General features: G+C 47.4%; 1 protein-coding gene across 1 annotated transcript in view; it reads left to right on the top strand.

Moving 5' to 3' along the window:
- The window catches only part of Itgae (integrin subunit alpha E), a 50,555-nt gene extending 45,659 nt beyond the window's left edge, over positions 1-4,896 (top strand). The window contains exons 28-30 of the mRNA XM_052758607.1: positions 65-160; positions 3,567-3,677; positions 4,619-4,896. Coding sequence (XP_052614567.1) covers positions 65-160; positions 3,567-3,677; positions 4,619-4,711 — 300 coding nt within the window. The 3' untranslated portion in view covers positions 4,712-4,896. The remainder of the gene's footprint in view (positions 1-64; positions 161-3,566; positions 3,678-4,618) is intronic.
- Positions 4,897-17,294: the final 12,398 nt, after the last annotated feature.

Genomic DNA, 17,294 nt, shown 5'->3' with positions numbered 1-17,294 from the left:
CAACAAGTCCATGTCTAAAACATGTTTTGTGTTCCTCCACACCCCACCTTTCTCCATCTTGTAGTTACTGAAAGATGTAACTGAACTGCAGATCCTTGGTGAAATATCTTTCGACAAATCTCTCTACGAGGGGCTGAACGCAGAGAACCACAGAACAAAGGTAACTCCTGGTTGTTTTCTGATTAGTGTTCTGGGAAAACTGTTGTCGCTTCTGACCTTGGCTACACGACCACCTGTCCTGGTGTCCTTGAGCTTCTGCCTCAGTGTCTCATCTGAGAAATAGCAATCAACAACAGTGTGTACTTAGTTAAAGATTAATTTATTTTGAAAATAGGAAATAGTTAAAACATTTCCTACGTGGGAAGTTATTTTTGTGTACCTATAATGTCTTCCTAGTATGCGATGGTAGTGTCTGTTACAGCACTGAGCAGGAGCATGCTCCCAGTGCCTAATTCTTTTATAGGAGTTAGACTGAGCACTAGAAGTGTTTTTGGAGTTAATTTTCAAAAATGTGGCCAAAGCCAAACTGATGTCTGGGTCTGAGCTAAATGTTCTTTTGCATGTTGCCCTACATCTTCATTTTTTTCTCTTTTTAAATTTTATATGTATGGGTATTTTGCCTGCCTGTATGTCTGTTCACCACATGTGTGTCTGATGCCATGGAGGACAGAGTGGGTGTTGGGGACTGGGGAGATGGCTCATTGGTTAAGAGTGTAGGCTGCTCTTGCTGAAGACCTAGGTTCAGTTCCCAGCACCTACATGGTGGCTCACATCCATCTATGATTCTAGTTCTAGGGAATCTAATGCCCTTTTCCACCCTCCTGTTCTGATGTCAGAGGCTCCAAGAGTGCACATGGTTCACAGACATATATGCAGTCAAAATGCTCATACACATGAATAAGTAAATGATGTTGCATACACCCTGTCCTTGGTCTAGTGTGTCTGATAAGTTCCTGGACCTGGTTTCCCTCATGTCATTTTAATATGCCCATGTTCCCCTACAGTCTCAAATCACCCCAATAAATTTATGTCACCCTTTCTACTTCTAGGAATAAGTGAGTCATTTATCATTCTGTACTTCATGGATAATGCCAGGTGGATAGTGCTGTTCACATGTCCACCCAGGTGTATAGTCCTCCATCTTCAAAACGGAGTCAAACACTGCTCATAAAATGGAGTCTCTCTTGGGGCAAGGCACAACCTGGAAAACTGTTTTATACAGACAGTGTAGAGCAACTCAGAGCAGGGCACAGCCTGATGTCAACACACCCAGCTTATTACACTTGCTCATTTTGTGTGTATAGGTATGTGTGTGAGCATATGCAAGGTATACATGGGACAACTTGCAGGAGTTGTCAGCCTTGAGGGCAGACAACACCTTCACCTGCTAAACCATCTTGCTGGCCTCTGAAGGATTGCTTATACAGAAAATGGTATTAAAGAAACATAAGCACCTTCTTATTAATCACACACTGCCTAGATTCTAAAAAAAATAGAAGTTTATTCGTAAAGTAATATCTCTAAGCTGGGTGGTGGTGGGCGTACACCTTCAATCCCAGCACTTGGGAGACTGAGGCAGGCAGATGGAGTTCGAGACCAACCTGGTCTACAGAGTGAGTTCTGGAAAAGTCAGGACTACACAGAGAAACCCTGTGTCTCAAAAATGAAAACTAACTAAATAAATAAAGTAATATAATTGAACTCCAACCCTCCCAGAAAGGCACCAACTGAAAACTGGTTCCCTCAACCCTCAGTGCGGGTGCAATCTTCTCTCAGTCACCAGCAAAGGAGGCAGTCTGTCCTGACCGGCTCTGACCACCGTGACTCCAGAATGGCAGCTGACAGGATGGCCACTGGACTGTCCGTGTTTCCCACAAGCAGGGGGGCACCCTATGTCCTGCTTCTCCCTTGCCCTCTGCTGGGATAACTTTGACTCACTTTGGGGAGAACCTGTGCATTTAAAATGGGGCAAAGGGGCTGGAGAGATGACTCAGAGGTTAAGAGCACTGCTTGCTCTTCCAAAGGTCCTGAGTTAAATTCCCAGCAACCACATGGTGGTTCACAAACATCTGTAATGAGATCTGGTGTCCTCTTCTGTGTATACATAATAAATAAATAAATCTTTAAAAATAAAATAAAATAAAATGGGGCAAAGGAAGAAGACCTTGAGAAATAGAGATGCTGTTTCCACTGCAGTCTGGGCTATTATGCCCCTGGCGTGGTGGGGCCTCCTTCATTCATCAGCCCAGGTTCCAGAGTCCTGTCCCCGCTCCCCTTGCCTTCCACTCTTGCATTATGATCACAGCTCTGTTGCTGTCCCACTCCGACTCTGTTGCCTTGTTTCCTTCCTACTTTCAAGGTCAGAACTTACTCCTGTGAAGTTCCGTTTACCTGTAGCTAAGTGTGGTCCAAAGGGCCCGTCCTGACCCAGTCACATTTATAACTTAGCTGGGAGAGGCCTCAAGGGTGAGTTGGGTAACTCCCTACCCTGTATGAAATCTCTCCAAAGCATGCCTGACCTTGGTGCCTAGGCACTGGCCTGAGGGGAACTCAGTGTCTTGCAACGGGGACTCAGGATGACCCTCTGGCTCCAACTGTGTCCTGGCAGCACACTCTGGCCACTACCCAGGAGGGCCAGGCCCCTGTTAGGAAGTGTATCCATAGAGCTTTTCAGCATGTCAGGGCGAGAGAAGACTCCTGAGCTGCTGAGATCCTTGGGAAAACACCTTATGGGGATGATTTCTTCCTTCCTTCCTTCCTTCCTTCCTTCCTTCCTTCCTTCCTTCCTTCCTTTCTTTCTTTGTTTCTTTGTTTTGTTTTTTTGTTTTGTTTTTTGTTTTTCAAGACAGAGTTTCTCTGTGTAGCTTTGGCGTTTTTCCTGGAACTCACTCTGTAGCCCAGGCTGGCCTCAAACTCACAGAGATCCACCTGCCTCTGCCTCCCAAGTGCTGGGATTAAAGGCATGCGCCACTACCGCCCAGCGTGGGATTGATTTCTAACAGAAGAGCGCTGCAGTGCCATGGGTGGACCCATTTTTGCCCTTACAGCATCCCCGAGGGCTGCACTCAGCCTGGTGAAGAACAGGGCAACCCCTGCCAGACATTTCTCGTAGGAAAATGTATTGCCAAAGACTTTAGGCATTTGTGCGAGATTTAAAAACATCCATCAGACTTGAGTTGAAAAGGACTTGGAGATCTTTAAACAAGGATTCACTTTGGAGACAATGACCATAGGAACCATGGACACAGATGGGCACAGCTGCTGTAGAATTAATGCTGTGAGAGCATCCTCAGCCTGGCAGACCACCTTTGGGACAAGGTCACATCCCCCGATGACCTAGCTCATTGAGATCAGAAACCAGAATAGTTTCTTGTGAAGTGCTGTGGCCATCAGATGATTTTGGGTGGTGGAAAATGCTGTGTCAGGGAATGGTCAGCTTTTTGCCGCCATCAGTCTCGATCAATATGCAGGTTGTTACCAAGTCCTTATCTTTTGCTCCTTAAAATAACATGGACGCTCTTCCTCGCTTGCAATTTACTGACTTGTTGGACCATCTCTTTATCCAGATCACTGTCATCTTCCTGAAAGATGAGGAACCCTACTCTTTGCCTCTCATCATTGGCAGCAGTATTGGAGGCCTCCTGGTCTTGGTTGTGATTATAGCCATTCTGTTCAAGGTCAGTTCTGCTCGTCATATTTGTAAGAAGAAGGCACGGGGCTCTCATACTGGTTTCAGTACCTTTGAGGACAGCTAACTTCAGACCTAGTGCATCTATCTACCCTGGCCTTGTGGCCTCTTTTCTATATTGCTGAAGCTATACATCCTGTGTAGACAGATAAACCTGACAGTTTCTCTCTGGGCGGGGAAAAGCCTAATTGAAGTATTTGAGCACAGAGAGCTATTCCTAAGACAGATCTGATTGTCACCCCTTTTAAAGTCCTTGGCTTGCCCTATCTCAGAGTCCAAACATGCTCAGTGTTATTTGAGGCCTTCTACATCCTGGTCTCTCTTTTTTTTTTTCTCCAGACCAGTTGACTCATTCCCTAAATAGGTTCAGACTCTCTGTTGGGGCATGTGTGACTGCTCTTGCTAGGAGTGCCGGTTCCAACCCTCTCACCCTTCACACAGCTCCCCAGGAAGCTTAGCCAGGCTCCTGGATGCATGTGCTGGCTTCCGGGCCAGGCCTGAGAGCTCCCTTCTGACAGCCTTACAGGTGGCAGCCATCACACCTCAGTCTTATTTCCCCGTCTTCCTAGATCCTGAGCTTCTATAGGAGGTTGTGTACAATCCAGGTCTTTAGCATGGCGGGCTGTCCTGGGCCTTCTCCCAGAAAGAGGATTAGATCCATCCTGCACGACCGACCGACTCCATAGCACTCCAGTTAGTTGAAGGTGTTTAAGTGCTCTGGCATCCCCCCGCTCTTGTTGGGGGATGAACACCAGGAAGGCAGCACTGAAGGAGGGACCCAGAGGATGAAGAAAGCTCAGAGGAGGGCAGAGGAGGAAAGAGAAGCCAGAGGCAGAGGTCTGGAGCTGTTTACGGCAGCCCGAAGACTGTTTGTAAAGCAGGCGGCTACCTCAGGTCCTTACGAGGCTCCCTTCCTCCTCATTGTTTCAGTGTGGCTTTTTCAAGAGAAAGTATCAGCAGCTGAACTTGGAGAGCATAAGGAGGGCCCAGCTGAAGGCGGACAGTCTGCTGGCAGAAGATTAGAGCCCTGCTTCAGTCTCGGAGCCTGGACACCCGGTGTCTGCCACATACTCTCCTTAGGACGACCTGGGAACATCGAACAAACGGTAGTGTTGTTCACGGCACACATTGTCTCCATAATGTTGGTGCATTGTGCAGAAGGGAAACTTGGACACATTTTCTTTTAAATAAATTTACTTTTACAGCAATGCCTCTAGTGTGTACATATTTCCCACAATTTGCCATGTGTTTGATGACTGATAGACCAAATTTCTATTCCTATTAAAAATATTAATTAAGCCGGGCGGTGGTGGCGCACGCCTTTAATCCCAGCACTCGGGAGGCAGAGCCAGGCGGATCTCTGTGAGTTCAAGGCCAGCCTGGACTACCAAGTGAGTTCCAGGAAAGGCGCAAAGCTACACAGAGAAACCCTGTCTCGAAAAACCAACAACAACAACAAAAAACAAAAATATTAATTAAATTGTTTTTTGTTTGTTTGTTTTGTTTGAGGCAGGGTCTCTCTACATAGCTCTGGCTGTCCTGGAAGAACTCACTATATAGACCAAGCTGGCCTTGAACTCATAGAGATCCACCTGCCTCTGCCATCTGAGTGCTGGGATTAAAGGGGAGTGCCACCACACCCAGCTTGACTCTTTTATATTCTTTTAAGCAAAGATTTATTTAATTTTTATGTAAGTATATGTGTGTATGCATCTGTATGTATTTGCACTTGTATGTGTATGTGGATTGGTTTTGAACTCAAGAGATTCCCCTGCCTCTGCTTCTTGAGTACTGGGATTAAAGGCGTGCACCACCAAGCTGGGCCCTTATCTGTCCAACTTACTGTACTCTTTAAATTATTAGTATTAGTTTATTCAGTATACTGCAAGAGAGCAGTGGCTTGGAAATCCACTATTTTAAGGTAGGTTTTTCAGTTGGTTCCCCGGTTTCCAGGATCCAGTAGCCCAACACAGGCAGAGTGGTCACTAGATGCTTCTCCTGCGCAGGGCCTGGGGTGAGGCTGGACTGACTAGCTGTGCCTGTCTGGAGCCCTGCAGACCCTTGTCTCTTGGAGCCTCTCTCCTGTCTTTCCATTGTGAAGTCTGAGATTAAGGCCGGAGTGCCAGCAGGAAGAGAATGCACCGGCCCGCTTTGGTGCGTCAGATTACTGACATGTTTTTGTTTCCCAGCTGACTGCCAGCAAGAGTCAGGGACTGAGGGCTTGGAGAAGTTTGCCTCCTAGATGAAGGAATTAGGCTGGACTCAATTCAGTAGATGGCTGAGGGTTGAGAGAGCGCCTCAGTGGTCAAACAGGATTCCTAGGAGCCTGCGGAGGACCTTGCACAGCTTTATGGGTCAGCAGAGAAAGGAACTTCTCTAGAGACAGATAGTCTCTCAAGAGTGTTTGTCTCAGCCGGGCGGTGCACCTTTAATCCCAGCACTCGGGAGGCAGAGCCAGGGGATCTCTGTGAGTTCGAGGCCAGCCTGGTCTACAGAGTGAGGAAACAATTTCAGGAAGGAGAGACTGCAGGAGAGACATGTGGGCTATGACTGTTTCCCTCTCCCCCCATATAAAGACTAGCAGCCAGTTTTCCCCCCTGGAAGACCCTTTAGTTACACTCAAGAGAGAGATTTCTCCTTGCTGTGTGCACTAATAAACACAGTTCCATCATGAAGGGCAGACTCTGGTCTATTTCTGTCTTTTGTCTTAATGTTGCCTCAGAAACCTAACAGGGATGACTTTGAACTCCTGCCTCTGCCTCCTGACTGCTAGAGCTACAGTTGTGCTCTATTGTGCCCATCTTTCCTTGTATATTTCTATCTTAAAAAAAAAAGATTTATTTTTATTTTATGTGTAAAGTTTTTGCTTATATGTATGTATGTGTGTATTATGCCACATGATGCCTTGTCTCCACATAGGTCAAAAGAGGACATAAGATCCCCTAGAACTGGAGTTACAGCCAGTTGTGAGGCTTCATGTGTGGGTGCTGGGAATTGAACCTGGGTCCTCTGAAAGAGCACCTAGGACTCTTGGCTTCTAAACCATCTCTCCAGTTCCCCTTTATGTGTTTAAATACACAAACACTTGTAAAGAGAAAAATATATTAATATATAATAATCAAAATACTTCTTAAATTGTATGCATAAAAATTTATTAATGCATTAAAACAGCAGATCTCGTGACTACCTTACTTTCAGAACAGTGATGAGCTTCAAATGCACTTAGACATACCTGAATGGAAAAAAGAAATGCAAAGGAAAGGACATGAGGAACTTTATTGTAGATAAAAGGGAGAGCATAGCCAGAGGCAGACACATCTGGGAGAGTCCAGAGTGGTCATGACCCTGAGCCATGTAGGGAGTGGAGAGGGGAAGGGAGAGGAGAGAGAGGAACCAGGAGCAGCAGCCAGGAGGCCAAAGGTACAAAAGGGGGAGGGTAACCCAAAATGGCTGGATTACATTGGGAAGGGCCTCTGGGGAAGGGCTGCCCAGCTCCTGGGCTGGAGAGTTCAGAGTAGGGGCCAGGGTATGCCAGCTATACCCTGTAACAGGTAGGGACTGAGGAGGGATGCTGGGCGAACCTGGCAGCCAGGTCTGCTTTGATATGTTAAATAGGCACCTCAGCCATTTGAAACCTGACAATATCTGCAATGGGTTTAATGTGAAAGGAAAATGGTCATACTTTCTGTTGGTAACTGGATTACAGGTACCACTGCCTACATCCACAGTTGAAGTGTTACATTTCAGTCAGACCACAGTACAAAGAGATGTCTCATTGATCCAGTCTCATTGATCTCCCACTCTGGATGCTCTAGTCCCATTTAAGGAAGCATGCTTCTTTTATCTGTTTGATTTCCTGAGATGGGCACTATGTAGCTCAACCTGGCTTGGCAAGAGGGTCTCGAGTTTTGATTTAGAATTTAGAGACCATCCTGCCTCAGATTCCTGAGTGCTGGGCTTATAGCACTGTGGCACCACACCAGGCCTCAGGTTTGTCCCTCATGTGGTCTTATTTTGTTTTAAGGAGAAGAAAACTTGTCCAAGGTCACAAGTCTAGTAAATGGCAGAGCCTTTGTTAACGAAGATACTTGAGCTGGATATGATGGTACACACCAGCACTGTCAGGCAGAAGCAGGCAGAGCTCTGTGAGTTCAAGGCCGATCTGTTCCACATGGTGAGTTCCAAGCCAGTCAGAGTTACATGGTAAGACCCTGTCTCAAAACAAAACAAAGTGAAAAGTATTTAGACCCAAAGTCTAACGCTTTTTCCATAAAAACCTCACTGTGGACTGGGCAGCCCCAGAGTGGAGTGGCGTTTTTCAGTCCTGAATGGGCAGAAGTAGAGTGCAATTGTTTGGGTCCCTGCCTTCATTCACTCCTGAAGGCAGGTGCTATAGCGCAGCCTGGGGCATCTGTGGTTTTGGCACACACTCCAGGTGATGAGGGTGTAGATATATTCTGGGAGGATGCTAGTTCCGAGACCAGAGTTTGTGCATATCGAAGCTAAACTGTACCTAAATTGCACAGATCCTGGCAGGGAATTTAGAGAAGGAGGCATATACCCGCGAAGCTGTGAAGGACTGAGGTGGGATCCATCTGGGCACACATGGAAAATGAAGACCATGAGAAGGCACACATGAACTGATTGGGCTGTAGTGTGTGAATCTTGGGGAATATGAAGCTGAATGTGAAAATGTCTGAGGAGCTACAGACACCTTGACTTTTTAAAAACTAATTAATTAGTTAGTTAATCCCCCCCCCACCAGAACACAGTTTTCCCCTCACTCCTTCCTTTCCTCCCAGCCCCCCCTCCCAATCCCCATTCACTGCTTCTCTTTTCTCTTCAGAAAAGGGCAGGGCTCCCATGTATATCAGCCAGCCATGGCATATCAAGTTGCAGTAGTAAGACGAGGCACCTCCTCTCCTGTTAAGGCTGGATGAGGCAACCCAGTAGGAGGAAAGGGTCCCAAAAGCAGGTAACAGAGTCAGAGACAGCCCCTGCTCCCTCTGTTAGAAGTCCCACAAGAAGACCAAGCTGCACAGCTGTAACAGATGTGCAGAGGGCCTAGGTCAGTCCCACACAAGTTCTCTGGTTGGCAGTTCAGGCTCTGTGAGTCCCTAGGAGTCCAGGTTAGTTGATTCTGTGTGTTTCCTTGTGATGCCTTGATATTTTATATGAGGATTTCACACTCATTCTGGTTTTATTACCACTCTAGACCCAGGGACTAGAAGCAGGGATAGATGTGAGAAACTCCACACGGGGAGAAATCACTGCAAGGAGAAGAGAGCCAGTTCCCCTTTGAAATGTGCCTTGTGGCCTTGGCTGACTCCAGTTTGGATCTTTGTCTTCTTTAGTACTCAACTGGCAGTCATATTTTGTTTCTTTGTTTATTTGAGACAGGATTTTCCTTTGTAGCTCTAGTTGTCTTGGAACTCATTATGCAGAGCAGACTGGTCTTGAACTCTCAAAGATCCTCCTGAGTACCGGGATTAAATGCATGCACCCCCACATGGGGCCAGTCATGTATGTTTTTAAGTGTTGGGTACCTTTGGTTAGTTTCTCCTCAGATCAGCTACTGGAACTTAGTAATAATAAATACCAGCCTGTCAATTACGATGGCTTGTGGTCACAAGTATGCTTCCCACAGCAAAGAGCTTCCTTCTGCTTCTTGACTGCAATTAAGGAACATTAACAACAAATTTATGAGGGCCTGATGAGACGGCTCGGTGGGTAAGGGTGTGTGGTGGGTGGGGTGGGAATCCCTGAAGGCTCTGTGCTCAGCAGGGAAAAGATCCGGGTGATGTAAGAATGAAACTCCGTTCGGTCTGACTTAGCAGGAGCTGGGCCAAACTTCTAGAGTCTGATCCCAGGTTGTTCATTTTAGCCATATTTAAGCACAGCATACTTTTGGGGGAAAAAAAAGGTTTTCTGATGACACAGTCCAGTGAGTATGACAAAGCTGAAGAGATGTTTACATTGGATTTTCCCCCATGAAATAGGGTTTCTCTGTATAGTCACAACTGTCATGGAACTTACTCTGTAGTCCAGGCTAGCCTGAGTTCCACTCAGAGATCCCCCTGCCTCAGCTTCCTGGCTGCTGGGATTAGTGGCATGTGTCATCACCACCTGGTTGCACTGAAACTCTTTACAAAGTACATCTGACTTCTTTCATAAAGATGGGTACTGTTGACTCAGATATAGTGCTCAAGATTTAGGGTCTAGGGAGAATGACTGAGGTAAACATAATCCCTATGGCAGACAGGATTGGCCTGACCCTAAGATAACATAGAAGTCACTTAGGCTGTTGTGAAGTACAAATGACATCTCTCACAAGGACAGGTTTAATGGATTTAGAAGGAATGCTCAAGATTTGGGGGAAAGGGTCTAGGATAAACAAAACAAATTCTGGGGGATAAATTCTGGCTTTATAGATAGCAAAAAATCACCAGGTTGTAAACTACAGTCTTTCCCAGCATTTGTAGGAAACTGGTAAACTTCCTTTGAAGATCATCCTTCCTTTGACAAAACAAATAAGTCTGGCTTTTCCATGGTTTATCTGTGTGCATAAGGGCCTCTTGCCCTGTACAAGGGTGCTTGCTGCCAAGCTTGAAACCCTGAGATCGATCTCCAAAACCCACATGGTGGAAAAAAAGAACAGATTCTTCTAACCTCTACATGTGCACCATGGTACGTGTACACACACACACACACACACACACACACACACACACACACACACACACACACACACACACACACACACACACACACACGGCGGGGGGGGGGGGATGCAAAAAAATAATTACCCCCACCACACACACACAATTACAAGTTCTTCCATGGGTCAGAAATACCTGCTATAAAATGTGCTGGTCGCCGGGCGGTGGTGGCGCACGCCTTTAATCCCAGCACTCGGGAGGCAGAGCCAGGCGGATCTCTGTGAGTTCGAGGCCAGCCTGGACTACCAAGTGAGTCCCAGGAAAGGCGCAAAGCTACACAGAGAAACCCTGTCTCGAAAAACCAAAAAAAAAAAAAAAAAAAATGTGCTGGTCATAGCAGGACCTCTCAGAGCAAAGGGAAAATTAAAGAACAGATTGCCCTTGGTGAACCCTTCCATGCCATGCCTTTCTCACACTTGGCCCTGGGCCTTCTAGGATGCTTGGATCTCTGAAGGAGAGTTACATCACCTTGGGTAGAGTTACATCTACCCAAGGTTGCCTTCAAATCTCCTACCTCCTGGCCTCGCCTCTCCTTGGGGACTGGGAACTAGAGCTCATTATGTGGAAACAGCATCTGGACTCTTCAAGATCCATGGCCTGTGAGATTCGTGCTTTGTTTCAGGTTTCCTTCGATTTTATGAAGAATGTTTTTTGAGATTGAGTCTCTTAGGCCAGGAGGAGGTTTTAATTCACTCTCCCTAAGGCTGAAGGTAGGAGGAGACCATGTGTCTTGGAATTTGTGGATGTGATCAAGTGATACTTCCAAGCCACTGATGGAAGCAGTGATGTTACTGGCTTACTTCCCTGAAGTCACCCGCCTGCAGCTGGTATTTTTCTGCTGAACCCCTGGAGAAAAGGGAGCTTTTCTTCCTTCTTTCCTTTCTTCCTTCCTTCCTTCCTTCCTTCCTTCCTTCCTTTCCTAACAATTTTTAGAAATATTTGTTTCATGTGTATGAGTGTTTTGCCTGCATGTATGTATGTGCCCCATGTGTATGCCTAGTGCCTGCAGAAGTCAGAAGAGAACGTGGGATATTTTGGAACTGGAGTTATGGATGGATGTAAGGCACCATTTGGTGTGCTGGGAATCAAACCTGGGTACTCTGTAAGAGCAACAAGTACTTTTTTTTTTTTTTTTTCCTGAGACAGGGTTTCTCTATGTAGCTTTGTGCCTTTCCTGGATCTTGCTCTGTAGACCAGGCTGGCTTCGAACTCACAGAGATCCACCTGGCTCTGCCTCCCGAGTGCTGGAATTGACGGTGTGCGCCACCACCGCCCGGCTACAACAAGTACTGTCGAGTCATCTCTCCAGTCCCCAGTTGCTTTTCCTGATGGAGGGGTCATTCTCTTGCCTCACATGGCACCATACCTGAGGGAGCCTGTGTAAAGAAGCTGTGAACTTACTGTGAAGTATGGATGGGGCCGAATGCAGAATGTTCTTCCCACAAGGCAGCCTTCTAGAAAGAACTGCATAGACTATGATAAGCGAATGCACTTGAAAGCAAAGGTATGAAAGGAATGCCCTGGCACGTCCACATTATCTCTGCGGGAAAGGGAAGGCCTGGGAGGTTCTTTGCTCGTTCACATGACCAAATATAATATCCATAAGACATAACACCAGGTGTATTCCCTAGCAGTGACTCTACTTGCTTAAGCTAACTAGTTGTAGGCATCACCTTGGGTATTGGTTACTTCAGTAATAAAAATGAGAAGTTCCCTGTTTGCTCAAATGTCTTGAGCCCCCTGCTTCCCCTGTTCAAATCTTCCCAATTTCCTTCGATCCATGAAAGTGGTGGGTCGGCAGTACTTTCTCCTCCATGACAGTAGAATTTGCAGTAGGGAGAGAGAATGGCGAGGGAAATGCGCTGCTCTCAGTGCCCAGGCCCCAGTGTGTTTCCTTGGAGTGGGGGAGGGCTCTATATGGTGTCACCATGGTTTCTTTCTTTCTTTTAAAAAAATAATTTAGTTATTTTCATGGTGTTTTACCCGCATACATGTCTATGTGAAGATGTAGGATGCCCTGGAATGAGAGTTGTAGACAGTTTGTGAACTGCCATGTGGGTGCTGAGAATTGAACCTGGGTCTTTTGGGAGAGCAGCCAGTGTTCCTAACTGCTGAGCTGTCTCTCCGGTCCCATCACTATAGTTTCTACCTGTCCCAGGACTCACAGCTGAGCAAGATGATACCAGCAGCTGGTCCAAACCACAGGGAAAATAGACTTAAAAGGTGCCAGGTCTTAGGAGAAGGGAGATGATAGAAAAATGAAAAGGCCTGTGGAATCTGTGTTCTAACTCCCCTCACCACACAGTGTATGTCTGAGCTCATCCAACCAGACGCAGGCTTGTGAAACAGAGCGTTGCTCTGGCTGCTAAGCTGGTCCTTGACTCCTGGAGACTGCAGTCATTGGAAAGAGGCATGGTGGGCACTTAGTGGGAGGAGGGGGTGAAAGGTGAGAAGGCAGGGAGGAAACTTGGAAGATTAGCCTCACCTCTGACCCCTGCCCTGACTCCAGAAGTGACATTTTCCTGTTCCTAGGAGCAGTGGGAATTGCTTCACAAGGTGTCTATCCTCTTGACTCGCCTCCCCCTGGAAAGCCTGGGGGAGATTCCTTTCTCACTGAGGACCTCTACACAACTGGGGAGGAAGACCGTGTCTGTGGGACCCTGGCCCCAGAGATGAGCTCCCTCCGTAGTGACAAGACAGACATGGATGCTGTACATTAAACAGCCTCCCAAAGAACGTGAACTGAGAGCCCCAGTGAATGGTCCAGATCTTGCTTCAGCAAGTGTGAAATGGGCTTTGCAAGGACCTTTATGGTGGGCTTCCCAGGCCCTTGGGCAGGATTCAGGAGTGGATGCACCTGGGTCTAATTCTGACACAGAGGCTCTCGAACAGTATGGTCACGGGTACACCTAACCTCTGAGAGGAAGTCAGGGTAGGGATGGTTCCAACCATTTGGGGGAGGTGGTGAGGATTCAGCTAGGCAAGGAAGGCATTTACCAGGGCTCTGCAGGTACTGAATGCCCTGAGGAACTCGTTATGACAGTAGTGACAAGGATTATTTTACCAGGGCATTGTGGGACTCTGAGACTCTTGACATGGGGCTAGTTAAATCAAAGAAAATTGTTCCTCAAAGCAGGCAAGAACTAGGGGTGGAGCTTTCAGTGTGAGCTTAATATTTGCAAGGCCTCAGGTTTGAGCCCCAGCCTTACAAAAACTGCCACCAAAAAGAGAAGAAGATGAGGAAGAAGAGGAGGAGGAGGAGAGGGTAGCAGGTAATAATTCTGGAAATGTCCTCAGGCTTTAAAAAAAATTATTTACTTATTATGTATACAATGTTCTGTCTATCTGCATGCCAGAAGAGGGCATCAGCTCTCATTATAGATGGTTGTGAGCCTCCTTGTGGGAATTGAACTCAGGACCTCTGGAAGAGCAAGCAGCCAGTGCTCCTAATCCTCTGAGCCATCTCTCCAGCCCATCCTCAGATTTTTAATATCAGTGTGATGACTACAGCACTCCTCTCCCCTTTGGGCACATAGGGTACTAAGTCTGAGCTTGTGGGCACGGTGAGTTGGCCTCAGGATGTAGAGGTGGAGTCCAGATACTCTAGGGCCCAACTTATATATATATATATATATATATATATTTCCCCCCACGTTATTTTAACTAAACCTCAGGAAAAAATATGGTCCACACTGCAATGTCAGATACAGGCAAACACTTGAAACATTAGCTACCCTGACTTCTTAAATACACCCTGAGATTTTATTCTTTCTTTTTAGATTAAATTTTATTATTGATTGATTGACTGTATGTGCGGGTGCACACTTGTGCTGTGGTACATGTATAGAGACTACCAGCAGGGACTGGGACCGGTTCTCTCCTTCCACTATGTGGGGCCCCAGAGACTGAACTCAAATCAGCAGACTCGGCAGTAGGCATCTTTACTCACTGAGCCATCCTGCTATTCCCCGCCCCCCCCCCCCCCCCCTTTTTAAGCTGCAGTAAGCTGATCTCATGTCCAGCCAAGGGGTATAAGAAGGAGGCAACCCTTTCCTCTCTAAATTCCCTTCAAGGTCTCCCAATCTTCTGGATAGTTCTGTCAGAAGTTGTAACCTGCTTTCAGCTGTGCAGCGCATGTGTAGGAGGGCAGACAGAGCAAGGCTTCTCTCTCTAAAGCCAGAGTGGCCGTTGTGACAGGCCAGGGGGCAGGTACCTGACATTCTGGCCTCTCCAGCAGCATACAGTAGATTACTGGAGTTGTCAGGGTTAGAGACTCGGCCCTGGTGGCCTTAAGGAGCTAGCCTTGACCACCTGTCCTCAACAAGCCTATGAGACAAGTTAAAGTGAAAAGCAAGGGACAATGTATTCAGTGAGGAACAAACAAGAGATCCAGTAGCTCCCAGCCTTCCTCCATGATGCTAACAAGAGGTTTAGAGAAAGTAGGAGTATGCATCACTAAGCCATCCCGGTCAGGCTATGGTCCTGCCCTCCGCCGATCTTAGCTGTCTCTCCTGCAAGGTAGCCTGAGAAGCTATCAGAACTGTGTGAAATCTCTTCCTGGATGATGCCTCTAGCAGACACCAAGCTTCAGCCTTCCCTTTCTCCCAGCATGAGGCGCTGGGAACCAGTTCAGTCGTCTGATCATCTGAGGGAGGGCACAAGCATCTCTTTAGAATATCTCCCTGTCATGACATTTACATTAGGTGCCCGGTAAAGGTTTGAGCAAGAACGGAAGCAGCAGTGGGAAGAAGCATGTGTGGGTGCATGCCTGACATCCCAGTGCTGAGGAAGCTGAGGCAGGAGGATCACAAGTTTGAGGCTGGCTTGGACTACAGAGTGAGACACAGTCCTCAAATACTTCTACCACTGGACCTAATCTAGTGGGCTCTGCTCTGTGTCTTGGGGCTTTAGTACACAACAGGGCATCTCTCAATAAACAGGCTGTAGTGGGACCCCGAGTGGGGAGTGGAGAGGCTCAACACAGGCACTTTCCTCTTGTTCCCCGCGCCCCCCTCTCTGCATGCCTGTGTATGCATGCACACACATCTATGCAGGTGCACTCATGTGTATGTATGTGTGCATGGCGTGTGGAGGTCAGAGGTGGACATCAGGCATCCTCTTTTATCGCTCTCCTCCTATTGAGACAGTGCCTCTCACCAACCCTTGAGCTGTTTCAGCTAGACAGGCTGCTCAGTGAGCCCCCGGGATTCATCTGTTTCTGCCCACCCCTGTACTGGGGTTACAGGGAGAAGTCACATGCTATCCCAAAGATCCTAGCTAATGCAGGAAGCAGGTAATCACTTCCTCAGAAAGGGTTTGTTTGTTTGTTTCTTGAGACGGGGTTTCTCTGTGTAGCTCTGGCTGTCTGAGAACACGCTCTGTAGCCCAGGCTGGCCTCGAACTCACAGAGATCCACCTGCCTCTGCCTCCTGAGTGCTGGAATTAAAGGTGTGCACCACCTCGACTGGTGGTCTTCAGTCTTTTTAACCCAAGAGCGCAGGTGCAGAGGGGCCACCACTTCACAGTGAGGTTGAGGTGGGGACGACTGTGTACCTTGCTGGCTCCTTAGCAACAGGAGGAGTAGCACCTGTTCTTTCTCTCCGAGGGTGATCTCTCCGAGTGGCTGTCACTGCCCAGGATGAACCCTTCATCCTATAAGTTCAGGGCAAGATCGTCAGATGTGAGATCCCTGTGTTTCTATGACACCGTCTTGATGTTTCAAGCAGCTGGGCTGTGGGCTATGGGATGCTGGCCAGATGAGTATTTCTCAGGGTTAGATGTTAATGGAAGATCTCCACCAGCTCTCCAGCTGGGAACAGCTACCTTCCCACTTCACCACCTTATGCTGGAGCAGAATTTCAGGTGGTGGGCATCTGCAAGGGTGTGAGATCACTTCGTGGTGGCTGTTTCCCCTTCAGGTCCTGGAGAGCCGTTCTAGGGGAGGGCTGAGGTGGAGGCGGCAGAAGATAGGATGCCTTCAGCTTTGAAGGTCATGACTGGGACAGAGTGGAAGGTCCAAGTTTAAAAGAAACCAAGCCCAGGCCTGTGTAGTCCTTTGGTTAATATACAGAACTAGCACATGGCAGGCATGTCGATGGGTCTAAGACATGGGATTATCCAAAGCAAGACCCCCAACCTCTTGGAGCTTCTGGCTTTGTGGGGGGGGGGCACAGTAAAGAAATCAGTGAGATCATCTCAGATATTGAGAAGTGCTCTGCAGGTGGCCTGGCATAGTAGCACACGCCTTTAATCCCAGCACTCGGGAGGCAGAGGCAGGCAGATCTTTGTGAGTTCGAGGCCAACCTGGTCTACAGAGCGAGTTTCAGGACAGACCAAGGCTACACAGAGAAACCCTGTCTTGAAAAGAAAAAAGAAAAAGAAAGAAAGTAAAAAGAAAAAAATGCAGATCTCTATGTCCTTTCCTAGAATGAATGGGAAATTCAAGGGCAAAGCCCGGAATATGTCCTTTTTAATTTTAATTTATTCTCTTATATATTACATCCCAACCACAGCTTGCCCTCCTTCCTCTCCTCCCATTTGCAAAACCAGAGACCTTTTCCCTGAGATTATGACTATTATTTAGTTTTGTTTTGGAGACTCGGTTTCTCTGTGTAACAGCCCTGGTTGTCCTGGAACTCGCTCTGTAGACCAGGCTGGCCTCAAACTCACAGAGATCCACTTGCCCTTGCCTCCCGAGTGCTGGGATTAAAGATGTGCGCCACCACTGTCCGGCTTTCCCTGAGACTTTTGTTTTTGGAGATCACACCTGGTGGGCTTCAGCATCACTTCCAACCTCTAGAGTCTAGTTTCAGAGAGTGAGCTTCCCACTGAGAAGGAGAGCCAGGACCAGGGCCAGGAGAGGAGCAGGGGTGGAATGCTGAGACAGG

The sequence above is a fragment of the Peromyscus californicus genome, unplaced genomic scaffold (genome assembly GCF_007827085.1).
Source record: "Peromyscus californicus insignis strain IS unplaced genomic scaffold, ASM782708v3 Scaffold_3__1_contigs__length_106647218, whole genome shotgun sequence".
Lineage (NCBI taxonomy): Eukaryota > Metazoa > Chordata > Mammalia > Rodentia > Cricetidae > Peromyscus > Peromyscus californicus.
The sequence above is the reverse complement of the archived record's forward strand: the minus strand, read 5'-3'. Positions and strand labels throughout refer to the sequence as shown.